The 13284-nt window shown below is 43.2% G+C and overlaps 1 protein-coding gene across 1 annotated transcript in view; it reads right to left on the bottom strand.

Moving 5' to 3' along the window:
- Positions 1-13284, bottom strand: part of PLCL1 (phospholipase C like 1 (inactive)) — a 189684-nt gene that overhangs the window by 31218 nt on the left and 145182 nt on the right. Inside the window, exons 2-3 of the mRNA XM_027898479.1 lie at positions 9626-12097; positions 7247-7450 (exon numbers count right to left, since the gene is read on the bottom strand). Of these exons, the coding sequence (XP_027754280.1) occupies positions 7247-7450; positions 9626-12097 (2676 nt within the window). The remainder of the gene's footprint in view (positions 1-7246; positions 7451-9625; positions 12098-13284) is intronic.

Below are 13284 nucleotides of genomic sequence, written 5' to 3'. Positions count from 1 at the left end.
AAATGAGCCCATGGTTTCCCAGTCTGAATCATCCCTTGCTTTTCCAGCTGCCATCACATCCGAAACCCCGCTTGGAGATGTCACCTGCTTCTTGTAAAGTAGGTGATAAAAACCAGAAGCCCTAAACACAACAGGGAAGGCGGTGAGACTTTCTGCTGAGAAGGTAACTCCATAAATCACAGGACAGCCTGAGACTTTCAAGCCCAGCTTTGCCAGTAATGTTTCAAAACCCCCCAACATGCCTCAAAAGCGGAGACTAAGCTTTCTGACGTTTGCAACACGAATTTCCATGCACTTTTACTCTGCTCAGACCCGCACTGAGCACTGCAGGCAGCTGTGTAAGCCCCAGCCATCTGGCCAGAGCCCATCAGGCTGCTGTTTAATGCCACTCACTTCTGTGAGTGACTCTCACAGGGAGAGAGAGAGATGTCCTGCTCCCTCAGGAAACTTGTGTTCCACCAGAGTGTGTTAACTCCTGAACACTAAGCTTCAAGGGACTGACCTCCATATATTGAAAAGCAACCTTTAGAGGATGGATGCTGGTTATCTGGGTCCATTGGAACTCCGTGAAGAAATTTTTAACAGCTGCTGAAGCTGGCGGGATTGCTTAGGACAACTTGCATTTCCCATGTCAGAAAGGTGATAAACTTTACAGAGTGAGGTGCTTAATGTAACCACAGGGGTGAAAAACTGAACAAAAATAAGAGTGAAAGCACACAAAATATGATCACGCAGGTATAATATTCAGTAATTGTGTTCAATAATATATCTGATGATATAGGTATAATAATTCAGTCCCTATACTATAGGGAAAAGCCACCTTGCTGACCAACAGTTGATACCCATAAGCGTAAGCAGAAGGGAAGAAGACTGAGTGGGAGAAACCACTACATACCTTGCCATCTTTTGGGATCCTGCTCATTTCAGTACTGGGCCCTGCATCCCAAGGGCTGAGACTTGCAGGGAGGACACGCCATGTTTCCATAGACACAAAGATTTTTGAGGGTCCTGGAGGTGCCAACCCTCGTGGAGAAGCTCCAGCACCAGAAACACTCTCACAACAAGAAGTGAATAAGGGGCTGTTCAGACTGACAAAGGATGCACATGGCACGAGTCCCAGAACTACATGTCACGTTTAATAAACTAATGAGAATGAAGAATACAAAGCCTCTTCTACATAGGTTAGTTTTTTTCTGAAAAATTTAATTTAATTGAATTTAAATATTACTATGCAATGCTGAAAGCAAGAAGCATAAAACTTGATTCATCTCCATCTACCTGAAGCACCGTTACACTCATGCTTGATTCTCACAAAAGCACAGGAAGCAAGAGCTGCCACAAACCCAGGAGCTCTCTCTTTATCCAGTATATCAGACCTAGAAAGTAGAACAGACCACAGGCTGAAAATATAACTGACCTGTCTCACTTCAGTGCTTAAATATAGCATGGAATATCAAATTTAAAATCCCATTGCTTCATGCACAGAACAATGCTTTATTTCGTCACTTCTGTTAAGTGTTAATTACAAAGCTACGAAAAATTTAAATGAAATTTAATATATCTTAATGCTGAGGGCATCATATTACATCAAATTAACAAGGTTATTTATTACCTGTATTAAAGGCAGTTTAATCATAGGATCAGTATAAACTGAACAAAAACGTTCTTTCTTTTTATTTTAATGAACTCCTATGCTAAAGACCAATTTCTTCTTTTCATTACAAACTATTCTACAAACTGGAAGGGAGAGAGGAAATTAACACAGCAGAGTCTCACCAAAAAAGGCAAAAAAAGACAGGAAAATCTCATGGTGGCAAATTAAAGCACTGCTCCTGCTGGTAAGATAAATGATACAAAAGGGACATTTTAAGGAATCCTCTCATAAATATTCCAAAGTTGAGAACAGAAACTGATTGAACATCAAACTAGAAAGTTGCCTTCCCTTAGGTGTCTGCTCCTGGCCATTGTCCCAGTCTCCTAATGCCTTTCACTGAGAAGTAGAATTTTTCCTGGGTAAGGGGTACTAAATTGTGCCTCTATTGCTATAAAAAAAGCACTAAACAACCAATCACAAAAACAAAAAAACAAAACCTAAACCAAAGCCATCAATCAAAAATAAAAAAGGTTATGAAAATAAAACCAATTAAAAAAACAGCTGAAGAGCAAATTGAGCTCATGAAAATTTGAATTGGATTCCCTTTAGCATTTCTTGCATACATTTGGGACAAGAGACATCCAAGCAATCAATCGTGTGCCAGCAAGTTTTGTGAAAAAAAAAGAAGGATGTGCGTGTGGTGCCAGGACGTGGGAAGGAACGCTGTCCACCAGTCTGTCCCCCACTTTGTCTCTGTCCCAATATATTTCAAGCCAGATTTCTGTATCTGAGCCTTTTTCCTGCAACAGCCCAGTATGAGGACCAGCTGTCAAGGACAGTAACATGAGCTGGAAACGCCTGAAGTACCTTACTGACACAAACTGCAGAAGGAACTGAATAAAATTCACCTGAAGTTACAATTTCGTGTTTTCAGTTCCGAATATTTCTGGGGAAATACAGAGTCAGGGCATCGCAGGATGTGTCCTGTGCATGAAGACCAGCCCTCTGCAGAGCAACAGGAGCAATGGAGGAACAGTTTTAGAAACAACTAAGGGACCTGGGCTATCAGAGAGAAACTGTGAGAGTGGTGGGTAAATAAGAGAGAGTATTATAAGAAGGGCAGAAAGAAACAAGATTTTCCTTAATAAGAAATGGAAAAAGAAAACAGCCTTTCCCAGTTTATGTCCAATTTTGGACGGAAAACTCTTTAAAATAAATAAAAATGCAAGACAATGTCCATGTACTGGACTGTGTTTGACGTCAGTGCCTTATGACACTTCCCTGGCAGTGGATGCTCTGCTCTGCAATATCCCTGTCTTCAGCTGCTTAGAGAATTGTGAAAAATGTTCCTTTGGGGATGACTCTGTCCCAGCTGAGGTATGAATTTCAGTGGAAATGCTCACAAAAATCCATTTAGTCATTTTGCATTTACATAATCTGAGAAAAAGGACTTTCTCCTTGGGAATAAAGAGCTTTCACGCCTGCATCAAGACAAAGGAACCCAAAAAACTGAATATGAGAAGAACAGCAGACAAAGAGCAGCTCCTCTGCACACACATCTGAGCAGACTTCTGTGAACATGCTTGGACTGATACCCCTGTCAACAAAAACACTGCCCTTAAACACATTGACTTATTTCCCAGCAGCATCACAGGTATTTCCTCTCTTCTCAAAAATCCCCAATCCAGCCCCATGTTGGCTAAAACATTCTTAACTCCCTTACCACCTCCCAATAGCACCTGCAGACACCCTGTCCTTCCATAACTGTCTGCTCCAACAGAGCAAGATCAGTTCCAGTAAAGAGGCTTGAATGCAAAGAAAAACATTAATGTCAATGGCAGTTTATATAACAAATAGCCTCATTGTTCAACTTTTTTTACATTTCTTGTTATTTATGACTTGAAAACTTGTAAAGATCCTTGAATGTGTTATTTTAATTTTCTAGGAAAATTTCTGTCTGCACATGAGCAGGGAGGCTGGGTAAAACCAAGAAAATTTATTATCACTTGTTCATTGCTTTTGATTTTCAAATGATTCAATCATTTGATCTTGGAGGAAAAACAATGCTGAACCAATAACTGAAAAGCAAAGTGCTCAAGTGTTCCTGAGCTCATGCATGCTTGCATCTGCACATGAATATATCGTGCAGACACAGAAATCACAATCTGTTTCCAAACAATTCTCAACCAAAAAAAAATCCTAACTTCACAGGGTAACTGTTAGCAATGAATAATTCAACCATCTGTCAGGTCCAGCTGGGCCCCATCCCCTCTCTTCACATGGAGTATCTCCTTTTTTAGGTGTGATCACTGAACGGCAGCATTGATTTGACAGGTTGTGAAGCACACCGTACATGCTGCCCACCTGAGTGACCACTGACAAGGGGCAGAGGGAGAGCCCTTCCCTGTGGGAAAGGAAAGCCCTGAAGAACAATTCTAAGCGACACAGTACATTATCCTAGGATGTGTGTGTGGGAACCAACAACAGCGTGACCGGAGTCCAGTCATCACACTTCATGTGTGGTATCAACCAAAGCTGTAAGTCAAAATAAACCATTCTGAACTGTATTTCTGGTCATTGACACACTTTTCAAAAATGTTTTCTGTGTACTGTTATCAGTCCACCCTATTTTCTCGGGTCTGGCAAATCCTATTCCCTTCTCTCCTCTGCAGACACTCCCACACAACCCAGTACCATCAATGAAGCCTCTTCCTACGTGAGACATGGCAACAGTAGAGTTCCACTAAACCACTGCAGTGCATCCATAAAAGGAGACAAATGGAGTCCTGAAAAATCATTCTGGTTCCTTAAACAAAGCACATTAAATTTTATTCTAATAAGGCCTCTCTCAACAGAAAATATTTAATGCAGCCCACAATGGTAAAATTAATTGCCCAAGAAAAAACAAACAAACTGCACAAACAAGTCTTTGTCTATCCTGACTGCTGACAAAGGCTGAGCAGGAGGGAACAGACAGTTAATTGTTTTCCAGATCATTGTGGCAGGTCTCCGAGCATTTGCACCTCCATTTCCCTGGACCATCAGCCCTGTTTATGCCCCATTAAACACACAGGCAGAGTCTATGCTTGCCGTGGAAAAAAAAAAAAAAAGAAAAAAAAAAAAAAGAAAAAGGTAAGTTCAGCTGGCAATTTTCTCTAAGGGGAAAAGATTCTAACACATTAGGCCTGTTTTTATCAGAAATTATTTTCAAAGCAGAGCTTTGAAAGAATGGGACATCTGTATTGTTTTCAGAGGTGGTGAGGATGGGTTTGCACAGCACTCAAGCTCTCTGTGCTGTGGAGCCCAGCGAGTGAGGCAGACACAAAACCACAGACTCCCACCATGAGATTTAGGGTCAAACTTTTTCCCATTTTACTGTAAAAGGAATTAAGAAGTATAGCCTGTTCATACAAGAGACAGGCCAACGTAAACAGATTTTATTTTATTTAAAAATCCTCTTAGGCCTATTCATTCAAAAAGTGCTTTGAAGTGAAAAGACATTTCTGAGGAATTAAAGACATGCAGCAAGCACTTGTGGATCCAGTTCCTTGAAGCTATATTTATCAACAAAATAAAAGGCTGAACCATAATGTATCTTGAATATAAATAAATAACCTAAAATATTTTATATTGCTTTCCACCAACATCTCCTTGTGCTCTCATTCGCACAAAAAACATAAATATTAAAAAGAAATGCACCCTGGATTACACCAAGTCGTTACATAGGAAGAAGGAGCCCCTTATCAACACGGAAACTGCAAACTCCTCCCCACACTGTGATTTCAAATATCCAGAGACAGAGTCTTTTTTTTTAAACACAGAAAAGACTAAGTAGATTTCAATATTCTGGCTCTGCCATTGTCTCAAAAGGCAAATATCCAAAACATAGCAAAAACATCTATTAAATCTGGCTTTGGCTTTTTCAGAAGCAAACAGCTTTAGCAAAGTAGGAGGCAGTTGCAGCCAGACAAAGGCGGTAAAAACAAAGTATCGTGTTGGCATTACCAGAATTATAACTCACATCGATCCTTACACAGGCAAGGCAGAACTCCCTTCTCTTTCGCTGATTTTACAGTGTTTGCACAGTCTCTTGACATTCAAGTTACATCTTCCCCCATCAGAGACAAATGTGAGAACAAACATTATTTAAAACACTTATACAAGTGTTCTTGTCTACATCCCAAAGAGGCCTTTCACCTATATAAATTGAAAAACTGTTTCCAAAGCACAAGGAGGCCTTGAAACCTCCCATGTGTACTCTTCAGTATATAATTACAAAGATAAGAGATGACACATTCATTTTGGTAAGACTCCATTAAGCAGGCCTCTAAAGACAGAAAAATCTCTTATTTATGTGGTATTTGCTCTTTCAGAAAGACATCACACCATGTAACAAATCTACCCCCAAAAAATTCAATCTAAAATAAGGCAATCAACTGGATTTGCAAATCCTCGTTCTGGTCTTGTTACAGCTGGTATTTTATTACCATAACTTAATCACTTTCAAGTAATATAAACTACTCTGGAAGGAATCCAAGGGTTATTTCAGGGTATTTTTAGTATTTCTGTTTTAATCAACATCAGTGTCTCCCTCCTCAACGCAAGCTGATTTTCCCTTGAAAAGTGTGTTATAATGGTAAAAAAATGAGATGAAAAGGAGGTAAGATCTGGCACATTGAATAGCTGGTCAAAGCTGTGATCGCTCTTCACAACACTTCAGGTTCTCTGGAAGCAATTTGATTTCCCCAACGTTATTGACCATTTTATTCCTTATGAACACACACTTCAGAAATAACACAAGCTGCAGAAATAACTGCTGTGCACTGAACAAGAGTCGTGATTTCGTCTTGGCTGCCACAGTGCAATACTTGTCAGGCTTTGCAAAACTATGCAGCTTGCTAGCAGTTGTGCAGACCATCTACAGAGGATGGGGAGCGAGGGGGCAGTGTCGTGGCCCGAGAGGCACCACGTGACAGCAACTTCTGCTGCTGGGAGTCACGCACAGCTGTTGCTCAGTCACCCACAGAAGTGACATATGTCATACAACGAGCGGCGGCACTCACCTGGAACGATTCCAGTTTGTGTCTCTGCATCTGCATAAAGTACTCCTGCACCATATTGGCCTCTCCCTCCCCATGCCAGAAAACAGGCGTTTTTAAACTTCCCTTGCAACTTTGCCGTGCCCTCCCCAAGAGCAGCACTTGGTCTGACGGGGACACGGGCAGTACTTGACAGTGCTGATGGAAAGTGTTGGGAAGGGCACAGCTCGGCTTTGCCTGGGAACTCCCATGCTGCAGCTCCCTGTCTAATGGCCTTGTCCTCTCCTGCAGGGAGGCAAGCCGAGGGCAGTGCACAAATCTTGCCGCTTCTCAAGGACAAGGACTAACAATCACCAGTACAAGCTGAATTGCCCTAGTTTTGTAAACAAAGTCCTCTTCAAGTGCCAACCTGTGCTAGCCACTACCGTGTTTAAAAAAGGAAACAGCAACAAAAAGCCCAGAGTGGCATTGTAGTGATTGAAGGACAATTTTGCACAGCCTGAAGAGCCTTGTTCATTTAACTGAAACATTTGGGCACGTGAAAGCCAGTGAGCGTAGCCTGCCACACCCACAACAGCGGGGAAACACAGAGGGAGCAGAGGGAAGTGCCTACCAGGTCATACGCTGCCAGGACCTTTTTCTGCACATCCGGCACGGTCCCCAGAGGCTCCAGGTAAGGAAAGGTGTCCTTCATGCAGAGCGTGACGGAGGGCAAGTTGTCGCTGCTCACGAGCCGGGAGGACAGGGTGAGGATGCACTGCTTCAGGCTCGCGATGGGCGGCAGCCCGCACAGCTCCTTCACAGACACCATGGCATTCTGGCGGAAGGAAAAGAAACGCCTCAGCACATGTTCTGCTTGCCACTCCATCCCCCCTGCCCACCAGTGCCTTGTCAGCCCTTGCCCGCTGCTCCCCTCTGATGCAGGGCAGGGCTATCCCACTGCCCCTGGGGCTCCCATGGACCATGAGATGCCACCCCACACAGGAATCCCCTGCTAGCCCCATTCTCTGTCCCCAAGCGTACTGCCAGCTCCAGCTCTCCCCCAGACCCAGGCATCCCAACTGTCAGCTCTTCAGCTACTTTGCATTGCAAATCCAGTCCTAACAGGGGCAAGCTCTGGTCCCCAGCATATTAAATTCAGCCTAAAATGCTATTTCTCTTCCCCACTGCTTAGAGTCCAATTGCTTTTGATGCTGTAATCACTTATTCTCCCATCATTATTATCCTCCAGCAAGAACAAGTCTGACAGACCTTGTATTTCCCATGGGAAAGGCAAGAAAGAAAAACCCACTTGGTTTTCAGCCTTGCATTACCACATCATAAAGAAACACAAACACTCTTTCCCCTTCATAGGTCACATGTAAGAAAATCAATACTGAATATACAGGTCAAACCAAACTAACATGCCAGGATTTATTTATTTATCAAGTCAGAGGATGTACAGCTGACATGCACCCATCACTTACCTTCCTGAGTCATATAAGGGGTGACCAAGATGCACAAAACCCCGAGTAAAAGTATTATAACATCCCATACCTTGCAAATGTTCCTCCCACATCTTGTGGAAAAAAAACACATCAGACAGTGCTTTTCTCACAGATCAAATACATTAGCTTGCAGTTAAATATAAAACTGTGTCTTTACACAGCACTCCCTAGAGCAAGATTTTTTACTGAAGTTTTGCTTGGAAGGCACATTAATGCTGTTTCTGAGTCAGAGTCTGAGTTTTTTCACATATAAAGGAACTATATAAAGTTCACATATAGTGCCTGACCCAGACAGAAGGTGGAGTCAGCAGTTCAAACTAGTTACTTTCAAGGCCTGAAAGAAAGAAAAGGCTGGGAAGAGTTTCCCATTCTTAAAAATATGCTGAGACTATTCCTTTGAGAGTGATTTAAAACTTATGTCATTTTGTAAACATTTCCAGCTGTCAACATTTCATTTGCTTTAGACTCCGTCCAGAAAAGTGGGGTCAATGAAGTGCTATGCGTTTTTCTCCTGTTTTCAAGAAAAATGAATTGTTTCTGTATCTTTACCAAGGAGATAGTTACAGCTGATTTCAGCTATTTATTGAGGAAAACTCATCGTTTAACACCACTCAGTTTTGTTCCTAGGCAGTGCCTGAAGCTCTGAATTGAGCTGCCCCTTAATTAACCCGCAGAGTCGCCCCCACCATGGCAGAGAGCACTGGGCAAACGGGTTCTTGTTCGGCCTCGCTGCCACTTCACCTCGTGCCAGCCATGAAGGTCTCACCCGAGCAGTTGGACAGTGCTGTGCACCTGGGCTCTGATGCTGCCAGCCACAGCAGGCTCTGCTGCACAGAGTAGCACAGGCGGGGGGACAGGGTGCCAGGAGACCCTCCGAGCCCAGACACGGCAGTGGTGCCTGTGCTGGCACTCAGCCAGCCAAGACAGCACAGCTATTTAGCAGGGAGGAAACTGCAATTCGAGTGGCATTCAGTGCCTGTGTCGAACATCTGCAGCCCTCGGGCAAACAGTGGCAACGCACACTCGGAAAAACATGCTGCTCTTTGCACAGTGGGTTTCTTTGGTGTAGACAAGACCTCAGTGACACCATCCACTGACTGTTTCTTATACTCACCCAAAGAAAACTAAGAGCATAACCCTCACACAGCTAGCAAAACAAAAGCTTGCTGACGTTTTCTAGAACCAACAAGGAAATGAAGTACTTGAGACCTGAGGTGGGGGGACACAAGTGTACCCTCAGTTTGGCTTTCTCAGGAAAAAAACAACAAGTAAAGCATATGTTTGGGGAGCACATACTGATTTTTAAAATGTTTCTGCCTAATCCTACCTTTGCTTGTTAATTAACAGCTGTAACTATCAGCTTTCCAACGTCCACCTAAAGACTGACAGCAGCTGTGGGTCTGAAGCTTCACCAGCTTCAGCAAGCTTGTCCTAGGAGCAGCTCACACCAGGATCTTCACTTCCACATTCAGGACACCCCAACACGCACAATGCAAGCGTCATACCTGCATATTTTCTCTCATGTCAGTGGCCTCTCGCAGTGGATGCACTGCCAGCTTAAAGATGTCATCAATAGTCTTGAGACCAGTGTTCCTCAGCATGGTGTACTCCCTCGCTTTCTTGCCTATCCTCACCGAGAGGCTGCGCTTCTGCGCCTTCCCGCCTCCACTTCGGTTGGTTATGGCAATGTGAACAAAGAGGGTGACGTGCTCCATGATATCACCAACAAAAGACCGCAGGGGTATGTGCCTGTATCCAGGCTGCAAGCACTCCAGAGGGATGGTGTACTGTCCTATGAACTCATCCCCAATGTAGTCATCATCCAAAACAACAAAGCGGATCATGGCCAGCTCCGGTAGATTGATCTGGAACTCAAAGCTTTCATCAAAAATGGGGTTATCGCTGTTTTGCTGAACGGTTTTAGTTCTTTGTTCGGTGCAGTCTGCAGGAATCCCGTGTATTTCTATGCAGACGTAGGGGTCTATGACATCCCCTTTTGCACATGCACCCTTGGGCTTTGGAAAATTCTGACCACTGATTATTTTGACATGTAGGACCTGAGGAGAGACCCCTGGCACAATACCCTTGGTATTTGCACTGAAGTAAGACACTTCATCACGCATCACTGAAGGCCTGAGAACGTACCCGCATCCCCCATTCTGTAGGAACCACCCAGTGTGTAGGTCCATCATGGGCCCCGGGGTCTGGTAGTTCATTGCCACTATCTGGCAACCACAATTCCAAAAATCTTGAGGATTTAGGTTACTGGAGTCTATCCTCATAGCACTCGGGTACACCCTGGACAGAAACTTTTTGTTGTAGTTGACAAAATCTTCAGGGTATTCATTTGCAATCCGACTGGCTTCTGCCTCACTGAAGGAGCACATTTCCCAATAATTCTGAAATTTCATGGATGTCTCAAAGTCTTTGTATTGGACAGATTTGCATAGGGACACCAAGTCAGACAATTCCCTGCAGAGCCAGATCAGCTTTGGTTCCCTTGAGAAGTCCTCTGACAGTCTTCGGGATATTTCAGCCTCCTCATCTTCATCTGTGACTTCTCCTTCTAATATATCCTGGTCACAGGGTAGTTTCTTCCCCTTCACGATGATCTTCATTTTCAGTTTCTCAGGTGATGGGAGGTAGACTTCTGAGGACAAAGGTGCCTCTGTGTACAGTTTGTTTCCAAAGATTCTCTTCATGTGTTGTACCATTACCTTCTGCTGCTGCACAGAGCAGTGGTTCCCCAGGCAGAGAATAAGCGGGTACTCTGAAGCAAAGAAGGCCAATTTGTTTATTACCTCGATAACATTTCGAAAGGCAAGCGGAGATGTCATGTTGTGGCGGTTACAAATAATGGGTTCATTATCTGGGCCGTCACAGACGTCTAGTTCAATACTCCGACAGCTCATCTTTAAAGCCCTGACATAACCATTGATATCAGCTGGCCCTCTGAGCTGGTCTTCTATTAGATATGTATTGTGGGATGCATTGATGTAGTAATGTGACAAAGGCTGTGTCATGTCTTGGACAATTTTTTTGTGCTCTGGGTCAAAAATATCACATTCTGGGGACAACAAGTATTGGGTAAATCCGTCAATTGCAAGGAAACCTTTCAACCGCCCTTCTTCAGAAAGCTCATACCTACGTATTATATCTAGACACATTTCTTCTGTTATGTGGGTCACTCCTTGCTCAGCCTCTAAAAACAGCATGAGGTCATTGGCATCCAGGTACTCTTTGTTTTTGGATATCTGCACAAGTAAAAAATACACTTCAGGTCTTGTGCAAAGTTCACTGAATGCTTCGCAAAATTCCTCTCTCGTTACTCGTGTTGTTAGTTTCTCTTTGCTCTTCTGAATTTCCTTAAATTTTAACCTAATCTTTGATTCCTTTAAGGTGGGGTTAAGCTTCTTTATTAGCTCCACAGACGTATCTTCTAACATTATGCCATTGCCATCAACATCTGCTGCATCAAATACAGTTTTTAGCCAGGCAAACCGTGGGGTATCGTGGCTGCCTTCCATCAAGTCCAGGGGTTGTTTGCTACGAGAAACCAAGTACCTTAATCCTGATACCCAAATATTGGCCACATCAGCTGAATTGGCAACCAAGTCAAGGGACTCGTAGTTCTCGCCATGAATGACCGACAGTGCACAGTCCTCAGAAATCTGATCTGCAAGTCCATTATTCCTAAACGTTTCTGTGTTCTTCCCTAGTCTGATTTCTTTTATAGCAGAAATATCAAGCTTGGCTTTGTCAAGATCCTTCTTGGAAGGCTCCCAACGAAGAGCCTGCAGGTCAGGATCCAGAGTAAAAAAACGGTTATAAATCCGGGAATTTGGACGAACTTTCTTCAGTTCACACCCAGCCTGCATAAAGCTGATACAGTCGCTGGCGCTGCTTATTTTCTTCTCTGATGGCATGCTGCTGAAGGACACTGTTTTCTTTCTTCCACATTTTTGGTTTGAAGGATCCTGTAGAACAATTATATATTAAAAAAAAAATAATTAGTTTTGATTTGGTCATTCCACGAGCGCATAAATAACAGAAAAGATACATTTATTTAAGATAATTAATGTTCTTCTGGACCTCAGAACACAACGTTATTATCCCTTCCCACAATTCAGTTCCCTGAATTTATGCTGAGCTATAAAACATTCTGAGCTGTAGAGCAACTTGATTCACTGCAGCATTAGAGACAGCAAGTTTTCACAAGTTATATTTGCAGCTACTAAACTGCCTTCCAGCTCTCAGCAACTCGCTACAGCTGTGAGGAGGCAATATCCAGTTGTGTCAGGTACCTTTTCAAAGCAGATCTATACAAAAAGGGGGGTTTGATGGGAAGGCTCCAGCACCTGGTTAAGGTCTGCACAACCAAAATTTGGAGGATCCCACGGGATTTGAGAGATATCATGAATAAAGGAGGAACTTTGGGAGAAAAAGGCATGAACAAAGAGTCTCGGACTACGTGGGAGAAAGAGAAGTTGTCTCTAAAGCACTGTTGGGAGCCTGGGATGAGTCAGCATGCCAGTGGAACACGTGGGACAGCTGGTGCTCAGCAGATGACTATCTTGCCTCAATTTTGGCTCTTCTCAGCCACTTTGGACACCTCAAGCAACACCAAACTGAAGCCAAATAACATGGGTATCCCATGGGTATCTCAGGGTCAGACCCCTGAGATATAAATCCAGGAGAGTCTGGGTCTTCTTACCAGTATATTTGAGAGTTCTTTGGCAAAGGGAGTTCTCCCAAGGCTGAGAAGCTCATCTCTGCTGCATGCTTAATTGCATGGCTCACATGGGAGCCCCACATACCTGTCTGCTCAGCTAAAAGTAGTTTACACTCTTGTTCCCCCCTCTTTGTTTTGAACCACAAAGCATTGTAGAAAACTGGACAACCAGACAAGAAATATATTCTAACTCCTCTTGAGAAAATACTCAACCAGACACGCGTGACCATCTTTTCAGTATCAACTACCTACTTGCTGCTGGATGTAAACCCAGCTGCCTGCAATTTTAGTGCAGCAGATAAATTTAAATCTTTCCCGAAATATGATCAATTAAAAACATTTCTCAATAATTATACATTGTAAATCATTCTTTTTTTCTCTGCAGGATTTCCATCTCCTCTACTCCATTAGTATATAAACTATCCAAGAGCT

The sequence above is a fragment of the Empidonax traillii genome, unplaced genomic scaffold (assembly GCF_003031625.1).
Source record: "Empidonax traillii isolate 1590-97213 ecotype Southwest subspecies unplaced genomic scaffold, ASM303162v1 scaffold599:size391633, whole genome shotgun sequence".
NCBI classification, from domain to species: Eukaryota; Metazoa; Chordata; class Aves; order Passeriformes; family Tyrannidae; genus Empidonax; species Empidonax traillii.
The sequence above is the reverse complement of the archived record's forward strand: the minus strand, read 5'-3'. Positions and strand labels throughout refer to the sequence as shown.